Source organism: Alosa sapidissima, chromosome 1 (assembly GCF_018492685.1).
Source record: "Alosa sapidissima isolate fAloSap1 chromosome 1, fAloSap1.pri, whole genome shotgun sequence".
NCBI classification, from domain to species: domain Eukaryota; kingdom Metazoa; phylum Chordata; class Actinopteri; order Clupeiformes; family Clupeidae; genus Alosa; species Alosa sapidissima.
In genome coordinates, this window is record NC_055957.1 from 30,337,391 (window position 1) to 30,355,054 (window position 17,664).

The window sequence follows — 17,664 nt, forward strand, 5'->3', positions numbered from 1 at the left end:
TCCTGCATTTATTAATTTTTTGTAGATAGCAACACATTAAAGATACTTTTAAAATACTACAATGACACTAACCGCAAATCAGAAACAGACCTATACGTCTATTCTGCTGTAACTGAATCAGCTTTCTGGTGGCACAAACGATTTTGAGCTGTATATGATAAGAATACATTACCCATAATAAAACTGAAGCCATTCGTGACGAATTCACCGAGGCGGTGTAAATATTGGTGAGCTTTGCGCAAGCGCATTTCTGTGTTGTTGTTGGTGGCGGTAAGATGGCGACGCTCGGAGATGCATCGGCACCGGGGCTTAATGGGTTAATACAACAGTTCACTGCCATAACGGGTAAATATAGTGTTTTGTAAAACTGATAGCAGTTCGCATTTGGTAAGGTACTGTGGTACAAATTAGGTACATTCATGTTCTACAGAAATTGCGCATGGAACTTAAACGGGGCATCACTACCTAGCTAGCGTTACTGCCCCCTCTGTCATGCAAAGGGAAAAGACCTGGCTGAGAGAAGAAGGAGCTAGCTAGCAAGCTAGCTGGCTAAGGATACAACCATAGCACTTACTGGTTGTTATAAAGAATTGGGGATATGGGGCTCCATAAAAATCCATACTTGACCCAAAGTCCATGAAACTAACGCATTTGATATCTAGTTTATCGTTGTACACTACATGACTGCAACTCCATCCTGACAGTCTTGCGTTTCTCACAGCCCTGTCTATTGACGTCGTTGTGTGCAACATATTCCTGCAAATATGAGCTACGTTAGCTAGTAAGCTCACTCAGGCTCTTCCTAAGCGAGTCCTGGAGAAGCAGATATGTTTTGCTGAGTGCATGTTATTGGTCAGGACATGTAACGTTGTAAGCAGAAGAAGCAAACGTTACTGTATCATCAACCTGTTTGCAACTTTTTAACCCTCTTAACCCTTAACGTTAGATCGATCTTTAAGCGAGTTCCCATATCATCCAGTCAACCAACAATATGGCGGTATAAGGCAGAAATTGTACCAGTTATCCTGTTTCTGTGTCTGAGATTTAAGTTAAATTAGTCGTGTAGGAATGTATGGATAATGATAACAAATTGTGTGCTCTTCAAAATGGGGGTAATTTCAGGTGACTTTTCAATCTTGTGCATGTGTCACGTACAAGTTTCACTTTGTAATATCCAAAACCTGAGACCAAGAGGCCTGTAACTGTAACTTGGAAGACGAGCATGTCAGCTGTTTAACGCATGCGCAATGATAAGGACCCTCGTGGAGCGCTTGCTGTTAAGAGTTATTGTCAAATGGTTAACAAAAGTCCATCCTTGTTTTCGCTGCTCAAAGATTGCCATGAAATGTACTTTTGTATTGATGAATTGTTTTAAGGATAGATTATCTGATTGGTTTCCCTCATCTGAATACAACGTTTTTAAAACATTGCACCTGGCTGTGTAGAAACATCATGAGGATGTTTTTGCTTTCGTTATTATGAATGTGTACTATCTCACTTTCCACAGGGGCCACAGAAAGTGTAGGGAAGCATATGCTGGAAGCCTGCAACAATAATTTGGAGATGGCGGTGACCATGTTCCTGGATGGAGGTGGGATTGCAGAGGAGCCCAGCACCAGCTCTAGTTCAGCAGGGGCTTCGAGTCATCCAACTCACCCCGCAGAGTGAGTTAATGAGTTGGGCAACAGACAACCCCCTGTGTATGTCTTTACATTTTTGATAGGAAATTGGCTTTTTCACAGACCCAAACCTAACTGCGTTTTAGGGGGTATATAGTTTACCTGTGCCTGATCTTCACTTCCTTTTCCTGTGCTAATGTGAGTGTTTCCACAGAGACGACGTGCGAGCACCAATCCCACAGAAGCAAGACATACTGGTAGAGCCAGAGCCATTATTTGGAGGTAACTGCAACATGTTGAATTTCCCCTTGGGGATCAATAAAGTATCTATCTATCTATCTATCTATGTTCATGCTCTTGGCAAGAGCTCCTTAGTCTGTACAAACACATTCATAATATCCCTCTACCCCCCAAAACAGTACCGAAACGACGAAGACCAGCCAGATCGATTTTTGATGGCTTTCGGGACTTCCAGACAGAAACCAGTAAGAGACTCTCCCTGGCTGTAACTATTTGAAGTGCCACATTTTTAAACTGCACGATTGGTCATTTGGAGGTGCTTTGCTGACAGTCTGTTTCTTCATCTTTGAGCAGTCAGGCAGGAACAGGAATTGAGGAACGGCAGCCCGATGGACAAGAAGCTGAGTACACTGGCTGACCTCTTCCGTCCACCTATCGAACTGATGCATAAAGGGAGCTTTGAGACGGTGAGCCATTCTGATGTTTACCAGTAGAGGGGGTAATGATACTTTTATGTCACTGTTGTGTTCTGGTTGCCAAGTGTAGAGCATGTCCAAACTCATTCTTTGTAAAGCCATATTCTTAAATATATGTTAAGATCATGTAAATGCATAAGAGAGAATATTAAACATATTTTCCAAATGACATATATTCCATGTTACTGCCTTGTTGCTGTTTATGATCTATAAGTTACTTACATGTGTGTTACTGTAGGCAAAGGACAGTGGACAGCTTTCCAACAAATGGCTGATGATCAACATTCAGAATGTGCAGGACTTTGCCTGCCAGTGCCTAAACAGGGATGTATGGAGCAATGATGCAGTTAAGTCCATCATTAGAGAGCACTTCATATTCTGGCAGGTGAATATATATATATATGTAAATATATATACAAACGTCATCACACCCTTTCACTCACAAAAACACAAAAACACTATAAATTACTTCTCTGATTCTTCTCTTGTGTCCTTAATTGCATTCACAGGTTTACCATGATAGTGAAGAAGGGCAGAGGTATATACAGTTTTACAAACTGAACAAATTTCCATACATCTCCATATTGGATCCCAGAACAGGTGAGAGAGAGAGCTGACCCATTAGTCGGTGATATGTTGTTTACTCTTAATTCTGCTTACTAATACTTTCAGGACTTTCCACTGTGATAGATACACATGGATCTTTGACTAGCTCAGAATGAAAAGGTGTGATCAATAATGTATACGACCGTAGTAACCTTTGAGTTTTGTGACTGATAGGTCAAAAGATGGTGGAGTGGAATCAGTTGGACGTGTCCTCATTCCTAGACCAGGTGACGGGGTTCCTGACCGAGCATGGACAGCTGGATGGGCTGTCCTGTCAGCCCCCTGCAAAGAGAGCACGCTCGGTAAACCTTCCCCGTACTCACCGCCCTCCAGTAACTGTTACGCTCTCGTACAAACTCAAACAGTGTTACTTCAGTCGAACTGACTGCATTAATAGGATATTGTGGAGTGTAGGAGTGTGTGCTTTTCTCAATAATAAACACATACACACTGACAGAGTAGCACGCTAATGCATACATGTGAATAATCAGAATTGTTCGAGTACATAAACTGCTCCCTATTGAACTGTATGTGTGTAGTTTAACAATCAGGTTAAGCGCTTGGCATTATCCACATACATGTCCGTGTTCTTCAAAATATGTGTTGGATAATTGCATGTTATTATTAATGAATGTTATTATTAATGACTAGACTTAGCAGTCCCTTGAAATTTGGATTAAGTGCCAAAATAATTTGTGTTTGCACAAAAATGTTCAGTCATTTTCATCCTCATTTTGACTTTTCATTTTAAAACTACACCACTTAAACACATATTAACAAAACATCACATCAGTATGTATAAGTATATAGTATTAAGTATATATATACTCTTTTGATCCCGTGGTCTCTGGATTTATCCCAATCCATGAATTAGTGAAACACACTCAGCACGCAGTGAACACACAGTGAGGTGAAGCACACACTAATCCCGGCGCAGTGAGCTGCCTGCATCAACAGCGGCGCTCGGGGAGCAGTGTGTGGTTGGGTGCCTTGCTCAAGGGCATTTCAACACTTCAACTTACCGTATTTTCCGGACTATAAGTCACACTTTTTTTCATAGTTTGGCTGGTCCTGCGACTCAGGTGCAACATATATATATTTATATATATGTTTTTTTCCTCTTCATGACACATTTTTTGACTGGTGCGACTTATACTCCGGTGCGACTTATACTCCGGAAAATACGGTACTGGTCGGGGTTCGAACCGGAAACCCTCCGGCTAGAAGTCCAAAGTGCTAACCAGTAGGACACGGCTGCCCCCAACACAATTTTACTGTGGGCAGAAAACTGGATCATACTAGGACAGTTTGTAATATGTTACAGTTGTGATGTTGAAAAAAAAAACACAGAATGATCATAAGATTAATAGAAATGGTGAGTATTTGAAATGTAGGCCAAATTCCCATCAAACATAAGTTTAAAAATATTGCTGACCTGGTTGAACTTATTTAGGAGAGGAAATACTTCAGATGTGCATCAAAGTTAGTAACAGCATAACAACATTTCCATACATGATTTGAACATCATAATAACTAGGGGTGTAAAGGTACACATATTTATACCGAACCGTTTAGGTACAAGATGCAATAATACAGATCTGTACTGAATGTTCCAAATGCAGTCCTTAACAGTAATCAACAGAAGGCTTTTTTGTGTGTGGACCATGTTTCAGATTGGAAATTCCCACACAAATATATGTCAGTTTAGTCAATTTACATCAAAAAACATTTGACACCTTTTCAAAATACTATTCTCATTGTGCATTAGCAATATTGTCTCTGAGTTTTAGGATAGGATCACAGGCTTAGCTGTAACTAAAATTGGCCGCACCGTGACTTAAAAACCGAGGTACACAATGAACTGTGATTTTTGGGTACCCTTACACCCCTAATAATAACTGATATAGTTGTGAAACTAGCCATGTAAATAAGGGGTTGTTGAGTTAACTATCAACAGACTGATCTGACGCACCTAATTGTTGTGTGTCACTACTTTGATCCCATTTCAGATACGTATGCAGATGAATTTATTGTAGTACTTTAGCATCTGTGTCTAGTTTAGGTCATTAAACAGCAACAGATTTTCTGATAGCATTGTGTCCTGTTTATCAATACAAACGTGTTAAACAGGTCATACTTATGCAGAGGTAATAACATTTGAACCCAAATGAGCCCTAGTTTCTCTACTGAACAAAAAGTTGAAAAGTTCCGAATGTGCAGAAATACTATTTTAACATCTCAAATAATTCCTGAAGTGTAAGAAAGCTTGTAAACTCAATTCAGATAATGAACAGCAGTAGACCGATAGTGGTGTTGTTGGAAATATGTTGAGCCCCGTGCCCTAGTCTTAGACAGTCACCCACAAATGAACTCACTAAACCTACTGTATGACTCATAGTGACACCTCCATGATGTTCTTCTGTGTCATCACTCCTCTCTGTTCCATCCACTTCACACTCTCAGGAGAGTCTAATTGATGCCAGCGAGGACAGTCAGCTTGAGGCGGCTATTCGGGCCTCGCTACAGGAGACCCACTACGAGTCTGCCGCAGACCGGCCAGACTCGCGCTCCGACGATGACTCTGACGCGGAGCCTTTCTCTGACAGCGAAGGCCTCATTTCGGTGGACGGCTCCGACGATGAGGGCAGGGCAGGCGGCGAGGACTCATTGGACGGTCACCAGTCGCCTTCTGCTGCCCCTGCCCCGCCCACCAGGCCAGAAAGCCCCGTCCAACACAGGAAGTCCCCACACAAAGAGTCGAGTCACAGGAAAGAGGAGAGCAAGAAGAACCACCTTGAGCCCAGCGCATCGAATCAGCAGACCAAGTCCAGCTCAAACCAGCGGCACCATGGGGAGAACAACCACTTTTCACCAGATCAGCACACACAGCTCCCCGAGACCAGCGCCAGTAAACCCGACGACAACGGTATGCCATGACTGATAAAATTTTACATTGGGTCATAGGTTCAGGGCAGTGTCATTCAATGTCATCCAGGGATACATTTGTTTTAATTGGGTTCTGTTTTGTAAATCCGATTAAAATGAGTGGTCCATATTTGTTTAATTGACTGTGGCTGTACTATACACTTTTTTATGACTACAGGCCCCAAGGCACGACTCATGTTGCGATACCCAGATGGACAAAGGGAACAGATAACGCTGTCTACCAAGGCTACGCTAATGGTGAGTGCTAGCAGTTCAAAGCTCTATGTTCCAAATCAAAATGTTATTGCAATATGTCACTCGGTTATCATAGTTATTTTGTACATGAAGCATCTTTGTTTTTTCGAGTGAATGTGAGGTATTGACTTGTAAAGCGCTTTGAGATGTAGAGTAGGAAAAAATCTGTGTAACTACTGTCCATTTAACATTTCACTGTTAAACGTGGTATATTTCAATGTGTCTTTCTGAAAATGACATCCATACAATTCAGTTCATTTTTTCTAAATCTCAAATTTCTCCTGTTTCTGTCCCCAGGTCCTGGTGAGGCATGTGCAGGCCAAGGGTTACCCTAATGAACGCTTCGAACTCGTCACCAATTTCCCCAGACGGAAACTTGCCCACTTGGACTATGACATCACACTGCAGGAAGCGGGACTGTGTCCGCAGGAAACTGTTTTTGTGCAGGAGAGAAATTAGACCCCACCCCCCCTCTCTCTGCTAGTTCATCCACATGCCCCATTCCTCTCCTCCCTCTGATCTGGACACAGCAATCTCTTTAAAGGCCTGGGAGGACTACAAATGTATAGAAGCCCCACTTTGTTTGGCGTTCACCCTCAGTCACTTAATGCACATAAGCCTGATTGGGTCAAGCGTTGCCAAAACCCATGGTGTAACGTTACCAATCGGAGTCGAGTACTACTCATAGATGAGTAATGGAAGTTGAATGGAAAAAGGTGTTAAGGTTTGGTATCTGAGATTATGATGGAACAAAAGATACTGTCTTTTTAACCCTTTGTACCAAGATGTCACAAACATTTGAACTTGACATAGGATGGAGGAGATTGAGCTTTCCCCATGGCCTACAGCCAACACTGATGTCTGCGTCAGGCTAATACCAAAAGAGGCTGGGTGGTCCAACAAAAAGGTATTTAGAGGATAAACCCTCAATTCTAAAACCTGCACTGTACAAAGATGGTGTAGAGGTTGACATTTAGTCATAGTGAGTTTGTCTTTCTTTTTTTTTTTTCTTCCTTTTTTATATTCTGTATCATTTCCAAAAAAATGTTGATTCTCAAATATAATCATCAAACAAAGGGATTCTCGACTGTTAATAGAGTTGTTTTTCAGAATCTTTAATTTGCCAAGTATTGGAAATTTAATGATATCTTTTCGTACAGGTGTCAACATAAATATTGGTCCAGTAAAAAGATCTGAAATGATATGCATAAAAAAACCCATAAAATAAATGTAGACTACACACAAACAAACTAAAGGTGAATAAGTGCTCAGACAACAGTAGACATGATCAGTAGTTTGCAGCAAGGGAGTTGTAGAAGGGTCCTTCCTCCAGGGGATTATGGAATTGGGGAAGACCAGGGGCAGATGTGGCGATTAGTTTGAGTGTTTTTCTCTCTCTTTTTCACCGGTTGTAGCTTATATTTATGTTCAAAGAAGCAGAGCTGAAGCAGGCATAGATGGAGGCTGTGATGATGTACTCTATTATGGCAATGTAGAACTGAGCCAGCAGTGTTTGTGGCAACCCAAATGCCATGAGTTGTTAAAGGAATTTGGGGATCTTCATTACTTCAGTAAAGTGTCTTGGATCCTGCTGAGTGGTGGTGCCCAGGAGTTTGTGAAACACGGCCCTGCTGACCATAGAACCGTGAATCTCCAGTGGGGGCAGAATGGTGTGTTTCCTTTCTAAAATCAATGATTGTCTCCATAGTTTTATCTGTGTTACGTGTTGTTATTCAAACTTATCAGCCATACCAGCCTGAAATGCTGAATTGTGTTGGATGAATGAATCAACGCTTTTCATGACCCTGAATTCCTTGACAAACTAGCTACCCAGCACCTGCCAAAGTAGTCTGCTTTATATTTGGCATATAATTATAAACCTCATATAACTCACTAACTTGGTTCATATTCACATGAAATATTGTAAACCAGTCAATTAATTTCCTTTGCTCCATCTACATTTTTTCCCTGGAGCTCACATTAAAATGATGGTAGAGGCGTTGTCATAGCTAATTGGGTCATTTTATTTACTGTTCTGGAAGAACTTATACCTCCATCAAGGTAATGTTTTCAGGTCTGTTTGTCTACAGAATAACACAAACCACCACAGCGATTTCCAGCATTTCTTTTTTACTTTGTTTTTAACCTTGCAAGAAGGGGTATTGTATGCCTCTACACTGGCATGCAGCATTGTTTTTGGGTTGTCCTTGCATATGTCTGTCCATTTTATTATTCTGAATTCTGAAGGCTACATATTAATTGACCACCTAAATCTAAACATCAAGGTCACTGTGACCTCATGTACATCTTATTATCGTAAACATGATATCACACCTTGGGAATTTCTTCAAATGTGGTAGACGTTCACTTTGGCTCAAAAATGAACTGATAATGGTTGTAACAATGCACTCAAGTCACGATTCGATACGATTCACGATTTTAAGTTTATGATGCGATTTTCTCACAATTTATTTAGTTGAATAAACTGCAGTCTGTTAGTTAATATGTCTGACCAGGGTGAGGGGCATATGGGGCTAGTCAATGATATAATTATTATATTTATAATATTATTATATTATTATATTGTTATATAAACTACTGATCTAAAAAGAAAAAAATATAGTAGCCTATTTCTGATTATTTATTCATGACCGCACACATTATGGGCTATGACAGCATATATTATAGGCTAGGTGCTGTCACTATTAAGCTATTAGGCTCCAACAGCTCTTTCCTCTTTCTGTCTCTGATTCAGCTGAGGCCTGAACATATTGTAAACAATGAAGCCAACTTCATCATAGTCTACTGGTTGACTGTTTAGCAGTGTTTAGAGACTCGTAACTTGACTTGGACTTGGGTCTCTTTTTTTGTAATGTCATTAGGCTATAATTGTAATGTCATTACAATATTATTTGGTATAGGATTTTAATGTCTAAATTATTTTTAGTATTAATATTAGTGCAATGGAGTGTTACTGCTTCATGTCATAGGCCTACATCACACATCACGCCATCTTCCTACAATAACGGACGGTAACTTTAATGGCGCCAAATGCCTGGAGACATGAGTGCCCCGAAGGTTGTCAGTTTTGCATTTAATAGTGACTTGACTGGGACTTGACTCGAATGAGTAGTGGACTCGACTCGGACTTGACTTGGATTTTTTTTAATGACTTGGACTTGACTCAGACTTGAACCTGGACTCGAGGCATAGTGACTTGTCTACAACGCTGCTGTTTAGTGTCCCCACGTGTGTTTAAGTTAAGTGATACTTTTTCTCCTTGGGACAGACCCTTTACTCTTTGTCTTTGGTAAAGTTGAACATAGCTCGACAATGCAAGAGCTTAAGAGTTATTATTTATTTATTTAATTTTGAACAACGTGCATCGCGATTATTTTTTTTCTCAACCAGATGTAATTTCACACATGTAAATCGATTTTTAATTCACGATGCATCGTCACATCCCTAGAACTGATGATGGTCAAATGTCAAGGTCACATGTCATTGTTGTTAACAGGATCATCTTTTCTTTAAATGTAACACAAAGGTCAAATTCACTGTCACTTCTCCAAAATGCACGTCAGACTTAAACTTAACATTGGATACCTTTCAGGAGATTTAAGAAAGACAAGGGAGATAATAGGCCTACCATATTGGGCAGTTAATTTAGGCCATGGCAACTAGTTTTCTTCTTAAATGAACACCTTTTTGGGAAATTAGCTTGTTTGCCATCAAGATAGATAGATAGCCTTACCACATACTGTTCTCTTATCCATGCGTGAAATAACATAACCTGGTTTAGCATAATTCTTGAAGTGGGTTAGGCTACATTAGCCTATAGCTCCCTTTTTGCTATAGGCTAGCAGGTGTCACTCACTTCCAGAAAATTATCATAACAGATGTATTTGATCTTGTATTCAGTCATTCAGCCTATTTAAATGAAAAGTAGCCTAATCCCTCTGCAGTTTGGAATCATTGTGTGCACCAAATGAACATGGACCAGAGAAATTAAAGGAAAGAGTTGCTTGAGGAGATCAGGGGCCGTATTCACAAAGAATTTTAAGGCTAAAAGTAGCTCCTAAGTGGCGAATTTAGGAGCAACTCCTAAAAATAATGGGTGTGTCACTCCTAACTTTAGGACTCCTAATTTTTTTCACTAAAAGTAATTCACGAAGCATTTTAGACCTAAAAGTAGCACCTAAGTCTGGGACAGCCTAAAAGAAGTCGAGAGGACTCCTAACTCACTAAGACCTATTTACAAACAGCTTTTTGTGGAATTTCACGTTGCGATGTTTTGAAATGGGTATGCGCAACAGGAGCTTCCAATCGCGAGGGAACAATTTTGCATTGTAGGCATAAAAGGGATGCTATAACGTCACCAACAACAACCAAAACTACTCATTGTCAACATGTAAATTAAATGTAACGTTTCATTGTGAATCAAATTAAAATGTTCTCCTCTTTGCAAACGTAGGCATATGGTGACAGATTAATTTAATAATGTTGCAAAAATAGCCTAGCCTACTGCATCAATCCGTAGGCCTATGTTTTATTAGGCTACTAGGCTATTTGTTTTGCCTTACTTTTTATTCATTTAGGCTAGGCCTTTTTATTCAGTTATTCATCATCTTCCGTCCTTCGCACTACTTGTGTAGCGCACGCATTCTCAGACCTGTCACCTGTCACTCATCATCGTAAGGGAGGTGTTTGGAATCATTCCCGCGTTACAATCATCAGCCAATCAAGGTGGTCACTTCAGTCAAGCTCGTGCATGAGTAATGACGTCATCCATAGCAACGAAGACTCACTCTTAGTTTAGGAGTTGTCATTTTTCCTTACTAAGAGTAGGTCTGAAAGACTTTGTGAATAACTTTTAAGAGAAAACTCCTAGCTAAAATCTTTTAGTGCGATTTAGGAGTACTCCTAGTGGTAAGATAAAAGGCTTTGTGAATACGGCCCCAGAAAGGAATTTTAAGGCAAGCATGTTAAAGGTAAGGACAATCAGAACCTTTCCAAGCACCTTCATGTTATGGTGACTATATATAGCTGTACATATTATTAACAAGTTTAAGGTGCATGGGCTGTAGCTAACCTTGCTGGATGTGGCTGCAAGAGAAATATTTACCCTAGACTGAACAGAAAGATAACTGGAAATTATAAGACAAAGAGCTAAGTAAAACTTCCAAGATGGACCCCAAGGTCAAGGTAGGCCTACATCAGAGTCTAATCACAACATTGGTCACGTTTTGAACAATAGTGGGCTCCTTGGAGGACTCCACTGACAAACAGAAGAAAAACACAAAAATATTGAATGGAATTGGATAAAATGCATATTGTCAACTCAAGTCATTCTCGGAGTGATGAAACAAAACTGCAACACAACACACAAAACTAGAGCTTTTTGGCAAGTCATATCAGCTTGATGTTTACAGGCCAAAAATGTGTCCCAGAAAAGAACACCACCTAATTTGGCGCTGGTTTGTTGAAACTGGCTCAGGGCGCCTTGAATCTGTAGCCTGGCGAGCCAGACCCACATTAAAATGTAGGGTCTGGGCACTCACCGTTCGCAGTGCTCAGTCCGAGGGGCGGGATAATCAGTTGCCTTTCAAATTCCCTCTGCACGCAATAGAACGCAATAGGATATTTGTTTTCAAGTAGCAGGGAATTCAAGCCAAACCGTTGCAACTCTGCCATCAATCATTATGTTAAGATCACAAAACGACTCTATACACGATTTCAATGACCTGATTAAGTTTCGATTTCTGGAGCTCACAAGTAGGGTTGCAAAATTCCGGGAATTTTTAAAGTTGGAAACTTTCCATAGGAATTAACGGGAATATATGAGAATTAACAGGAATAAACTGGAATTAATGGGAATAAACTGGGAATTTTTAATATGGCAAGTTAGTCTATAACAGGGAACTTAAATGTAGTGGACAAAACCCCATCTTGAGCATAATATTAGTTAAAACAACCTGATTTAATGCAATTTCAGTCGAATTTCTAGCCTGCACATCAGTCAATCACATGCACACAGCAATCAGCATAGGCTAGACATAAAGGAAACCTATGGTGCGTTCATGTGCATGGGAAAAAAAGGTTTCAACCAATCAGATTTTGTTGTTGAGTGGTGTGGTGTATCTTGGGCAGTTCAGTGTTGCTAGTTTAGCACGCTAGTAAACAATAGGCAGAGAATGGGATTCCCGCTAGCATGCTAGCTAGCTGTGTATGCTAAGCTAAGCGAAAATACGAACAAATCATAGGCCTATTGCTTATTACGAAACAAAATGTTAATGTTTGTATATGAAACAGTTTGTATGAATTACCCAAAATTTCCAGTTAATTCCCATAATTTCCTTTAATTCCATTAAAGTTTCCAATTTGGAATATTTCCAAAATTCCCCAGCTTAACTTCCCATGGTAAGTTTCCGGAAAGTTTCCGGAAATGTTCCGCCCCTTTGCAACCCTACTCACAAGCCAACGGAGAGTTGCTAGACTAGCTGCCGCTAGGGGCGCGTCTAGATTTCTAGGCTATTGAATCTGTGCAGGGCACAATCACAACTGTCACATGTAGCCTACCTGTCGACTGATGCAGGAGTCTCATTCAGAGCTCATTCTCATTTCCCTTGCCATTTTCATAAAGTGTTACTATTTGTTACTAAAGTCTGAATTGCAGTAATAGAGAGAAATTGAGGCTTTTTTGTGGAAGAGTAATAATTTCAATTGAAAAAATTAAAATTGTCCTGCACCTGCCAGAAGGTAGGATGTGCACACAATAACTGTTTGCTGAGAGTAATAATTTCAGCCACAACTGTAGGTGTTTTTCATCAATTGTTGAGTCACAAGGAACAAGTGTTTACTCAAGTGTGATAATTACTTTAAACTGGTGGCATGGGACATGAAATGGAACTCATCAGGTCATACGTAAGGGATAATGTATTGTCCGCCGGTAATTATCAGAAAATAAGTCCCGACAGGGAGAACAGAACCCCGACGCGCAGCGGATATTTTCTGATAATTACCGGCGGACAATACATTATCCCTTATTATGACCTGATAAGTTCCATTTCATGTCCCATAATTTGTGGTGCATATGAAATCCTATAAAGAGCACTCGGAGCATAAGAAATCAGACAAGAGCTTTGGCCATGCCAGATGGAGGATTCCTAACCTTATAATATAACTGAGGAGGATACATGTCAAATGGATTTATGAGTGAGATTGGTGGCAAAATATATTGTAACATGCCACAACCAAGCATGTTCAAAAACTATCCTTCAATGTATTCAAAGAGGCTTTACCACTCTGACAGCATTGTGCTAGGCTGTGGTGGTTGTTGTGAAAGCTTGTTGTAAAAGCTTTTCACACAGGACCCCTTTAATTTCCTTTTTGGATCTATTTGTGTATTGCCCATGAAATAAACCTTTTCTTCATGAAAATAAGTTTAAAGAGGAAAAAATGAAATTAATTTGAGTATGTCTTTGTGTTGTGTTATACACTATACATGTAGTATATCCTTGTTTCTAACCCCAAGGTCTGTTGTTTTCCCTGGTGACAATCTTCATTGGAGCACACATAATTGACCATAGGTCTGTGGAGCAGCATGTCTTTGTCAGCTCTTGCTCCACTTAGTCTTTTATCTCAGTGTTGAGTTTGACCCACAGAATTGAGCCAAGGCTCACCTGCTGAGATGAGTCAGCAATAATGAGTTGGCTACCTAATGCTTTGGGAGGAGCACAATGTTCTGTGTATCACACAGGGGGTTCCATGGGTTTGAGGATACATACATTTCAATCAAACATTTCAGCAACAAAGGGACTTCTTTGTCTTGTGCAGTTGGCCACCTGATAATACCTGCACCCCAGTATGGCCATAATGATGACATACTAATAAGCGTATATTAGAAAATTAAAGAATGATGTAACAGAAATTAGAAGAAAACTTTGTTGGGGGTTTCCTTTGTTAACATTAAATGGTGTATAGCGAAGATTGATGTATGGTCCTTGTCATGGACTTGACTTGTAGCTTTTCTTTCAAAACAAAGAGGAATCTGTTCAGTATTTCTGGGAAATAATGTGATTAAGAACAGTGTGATTTACTGTACCTGCATACTTGACCCCAACTTTTAACGGGAAACTTGAGCACGAAAGCACACCGGATACCTCTCTATTGTTGATGATCTCAACCGATGTTCCTTTCACAGGTCAAGTGCAGTTTCAATGTTGAACTATGTTGATCTGAAAGAAAGTGTTCTTCAGTTGGCCAATACCAAGAGAGTTGTTTTTCCCAGGGCACTGAGAGAAGACAATGGGTGTCATTCAGTATTTGCCAATGGCCTAGAAAACGTGTTTCAGTAAAAAAAAAACAGTGTTTTATTTAATACTTTTTGATAGCTTGTTTAAGTGGACTAAAAAGCCTCTACTCTACTCCACTCTACACTAAACACAGCTGTGCCAATATGATGATGGTGTTTTTAACCATGATTATTTTGAATAAGTGATGTGGAACAAAGACCTCAGGTTTTATTTGGAGAAAGTGACAAACACTCTCCAGTGTTCAGTATGATGTAGTGTGTTTTCTCAGGTCAGGTCTAGGCAATATAGTGCTGAAATTAGATTCAACAAAACAATCTGCATCACATTGCTTCCAGGAGTTTGTTTACCACCTTTTTTCTGCTAGACCAAATATTTACAGATCTAAATTTGCAGCTCTCTAAGGGCCTGTCCACACGGAGACACTGTTTAGGTTAAACGCAGAGGTTTTGCTTCGTCTTGGCCGAGCGTCCAAACGAATCCTGTAAACGCACTGCCCGAAACCGCACTTTTCTGAAACCTGGTCCCAGAGTGGAGAAATCTGAAACCGTAGCCCGTTTGAGTTCGTTTAGACAGCGAAACCGCACATCCTGCTTGCGTATCGATGATGTCATCGCCACGCCTCAGCTGCCCTGGACTTGCACTTATTGCACTAGGACTGGACTTGCACTAGTTTTCATACATGACATTACCTACGATTACACTCCGTTAAGATAAATATCACAACTGATGCTGCGCAGCGCCGATAGCTTATGACTTGGTGGACTGAACACTGTTTTTCCCGGTGTTTTTTTATGCATTCTAGCTACTGTCAGTGACGCGAGAGAACTTAAGTTATTAGGAAAGTGCGGTGTAAGTTTAGGCTACATTAATTTGTGCGTAGTGCCAGTGTCATTCATTTATTTTACATGTCTTACAACATATATACATGCATTCACAGTCGAGTGAAATCAGATATAAGCATACAAAGACGCATAGAACTCATGTTAAGCCGATGGTAGCACACTGAATGCGAATGCACGATTTGATGCAAGCAAAAGTATTGCTAACGAAGGTTTTATAGCAATATTATAAATGTGGCGACAGAATAGCCTAGAACTTGGGTAAGCCTTGCGTTTAGTAGCCTAATTGCGGTGATGGACTATCCTACAACCAAAGAAAGTAAAGGTGATTAGGCCTACCTGCGTTAGCCAAATAAAGGATGGGACTGCACCCTTCACAAACCGTAAAATAAAGTTTATTAGTTTTACAGTTGACTACAGTTGACAGTTCACCATCAGTCCACACAAACAATTCTGGTTTCCTTGCACTAGCCATTTCGCCGTAGCCTATTCTGTCTGTTTTTAAAGCGCAAGTTTTGCAAGTTTTGGTGAATTTCTGTAAAGACACAGTGCCACCTATAGGCCTGGGGTATGAAGTAACGTGTTGAGATGGATCCGTTTGGACGCAAATATTCTTGATACGGTTCCAGGGAAGACGGAGGAAAAAAAGATCGGTTTGGTACGTGTGGACTAAGCCTAAAACACATGAGTGAAATGCACAAACCTTGACTGCAAGTAACAGTGATTTGACACTTTTCTTTTCAAAGTCCCTATGATATCATCTCCCAGAAGAGGTGATGAGGTGATCTTAGAGATGGTCTTCCATACAATGGTTGTGCTGTCTCTGCCAATCGATTACAAGTTGCATGAAAGCTCCATGAAACAAAATCCCTGCGGGTACAAGGGATTCTGTTTGTCAATTATTTGGATACACAGAAGAAATAAGGACTATTTATTAAAGTGTCAGAATTTCTTGAAACTGTGGTTGGGCATGGGGCATGAAATGGACCACTTGAAATCAAGTCTTACAGCTACATAACAAAGGGTAGAATTGTATCTGCCCCATAACAAACTACTGTTTCTAACCATGTGTGCTGTCTGTCATTACTAATGCCACACTGAGGGCTCAGTGTCTGAATTTCTCTCATGGTTAATCAGAGGCATTGAGCTCACAATGCTTTGCACCTGCAATATCAAGAGATGAAGAAGCAGACTGATTGAGGGGAGACATGTAATGATTTACAATGTAAAAACATGACATATTTACACATTATTGTACTTTATGTTATTTTTACATACATATTCAACATACTTTATTAATTCCAGGAAGAAATTAGGACTGGGTTAACCTATCTGTGAGCAGTGAGCAACAAACACACACACACACACACACAGCAGTTTCTCATCTCAGAACTGTTGTTGTGGAGAAAAGTATATTATTTTACAAAGATTAATGCAGCTGAGCATCAGCATTAATTAGTGTTAGATCATCATTAGACATCTGAACCAGCTTACTTCATCTTGTCTTCTCATGTCATCTTGTGCCTGAGAGCACTCATAGGCTCATCCAAAATGCTACAGCACCCAAGTCCTAAGCCAAAGGCAGACTGAAGATGCACTTCCACTTCCACAATAATTCCCTAAAATAGCACTCATAGATGCACATCACCAGGGAGAAGAAAGCAGGCCGGCAAGAACTCTTGGAGAAGAATGGTAACAACCAAAGATACTAGAGCTCTGTTCTAGAATCTTTGGTAACAACCAAGCTCCAGGAGCGTGGCACAGCATGCGGCACAAGGTTGGGAGAAATGGAGAGATCTTATTGCAACACTCTTTCATATTTGAAAGGTGTATTGTTAAGGATTGACTTATTGATCTTTATTTGTTGTTGTTGTTAATTTTGTTTTTCACAGCCTGACCATGGCATTGTTGTTATTTGGCACAGGGGATGAAAGTAAGAGGTAATCCTGCAGCTGTTCAAATAGACAGGCCAATGACCCCAAATTACACACATACACACATCCTCTGTGACCCCCTCAAGAATCAGAGAGAAGCCCTCTGTTAGTCCTACAGCGCACCACTAAGCTAAACACAGCACAGGACTAGTACTCATGGTGTTTATGTTGGTGCATGGTCAACTGGTAAATAATAAGGTAGATTTTTTCATTGGAGCCTGGATCCAGATGGAGACATGTCATATGAGAGGTAATCATATATCTCATTACCTTGACCATCTGTGCTGAGGGTCTATGTTTCAGCCAAAAGCTCCTGTCTACTTCCACCTCTCCTCTTCACCCTCCCTAGAAGCCAGTTAATGTGTGACTGTAGCTTGCAGTTGCAGCATTAGTTAGAACACCAAAAAACAATTCTGAGTGTGACAGTGAGATAATACAACAGTAATCATGAAACA

The 17,664-nt window shown here is 40.3% G+C and overlaps 1 protein-coding gene across 2 annotated transcripts; it reads left to right on the top strand.

Moving 5' to 3' along the window:
• The first annotated feature begins 260 nt into the window (after nt 1–260).
• ubxn7 (UBX domain protein 7) lies at nt 261–7,215 on the top strand. Of its 2 annotated transcripts, none has more exons than XM_042099224.1 (11): nt 261–345; nt 1,508–1,664; nt 1,834–1,901; nt 2,039–2,104; nt 2,214–2,326; nt 2,574–2,720; nt 2,845–2,935; nt 3,116–3,243; nt 5,405–5,867; nt 6,045–6,124; nt 6,419–7,215. In XM_042099224.1, the coding sequence occupies exons 1-11, from the start codon at nt 276–278 to the stop codon at nt 6,578–6,580; spliced, it is 1,545 nt and encodes a 514-aa protein (XP_041955158.1). In that variant the 5' UTR covers nt 261–275; the 3' UTR covers nt 6,581–7,215. The 2 variants fall into 2 exon arrangements, with proteins under 2 accessions (XP_041955158.1, XP_041955150.1); XM_042099216.1 differs by having other exon boundaries at nt 265–345; nt 2,211–2,326.
• The last annotated feature ends 10,449 nt before the right edge of the window (nt 7,216–17,664 follow it).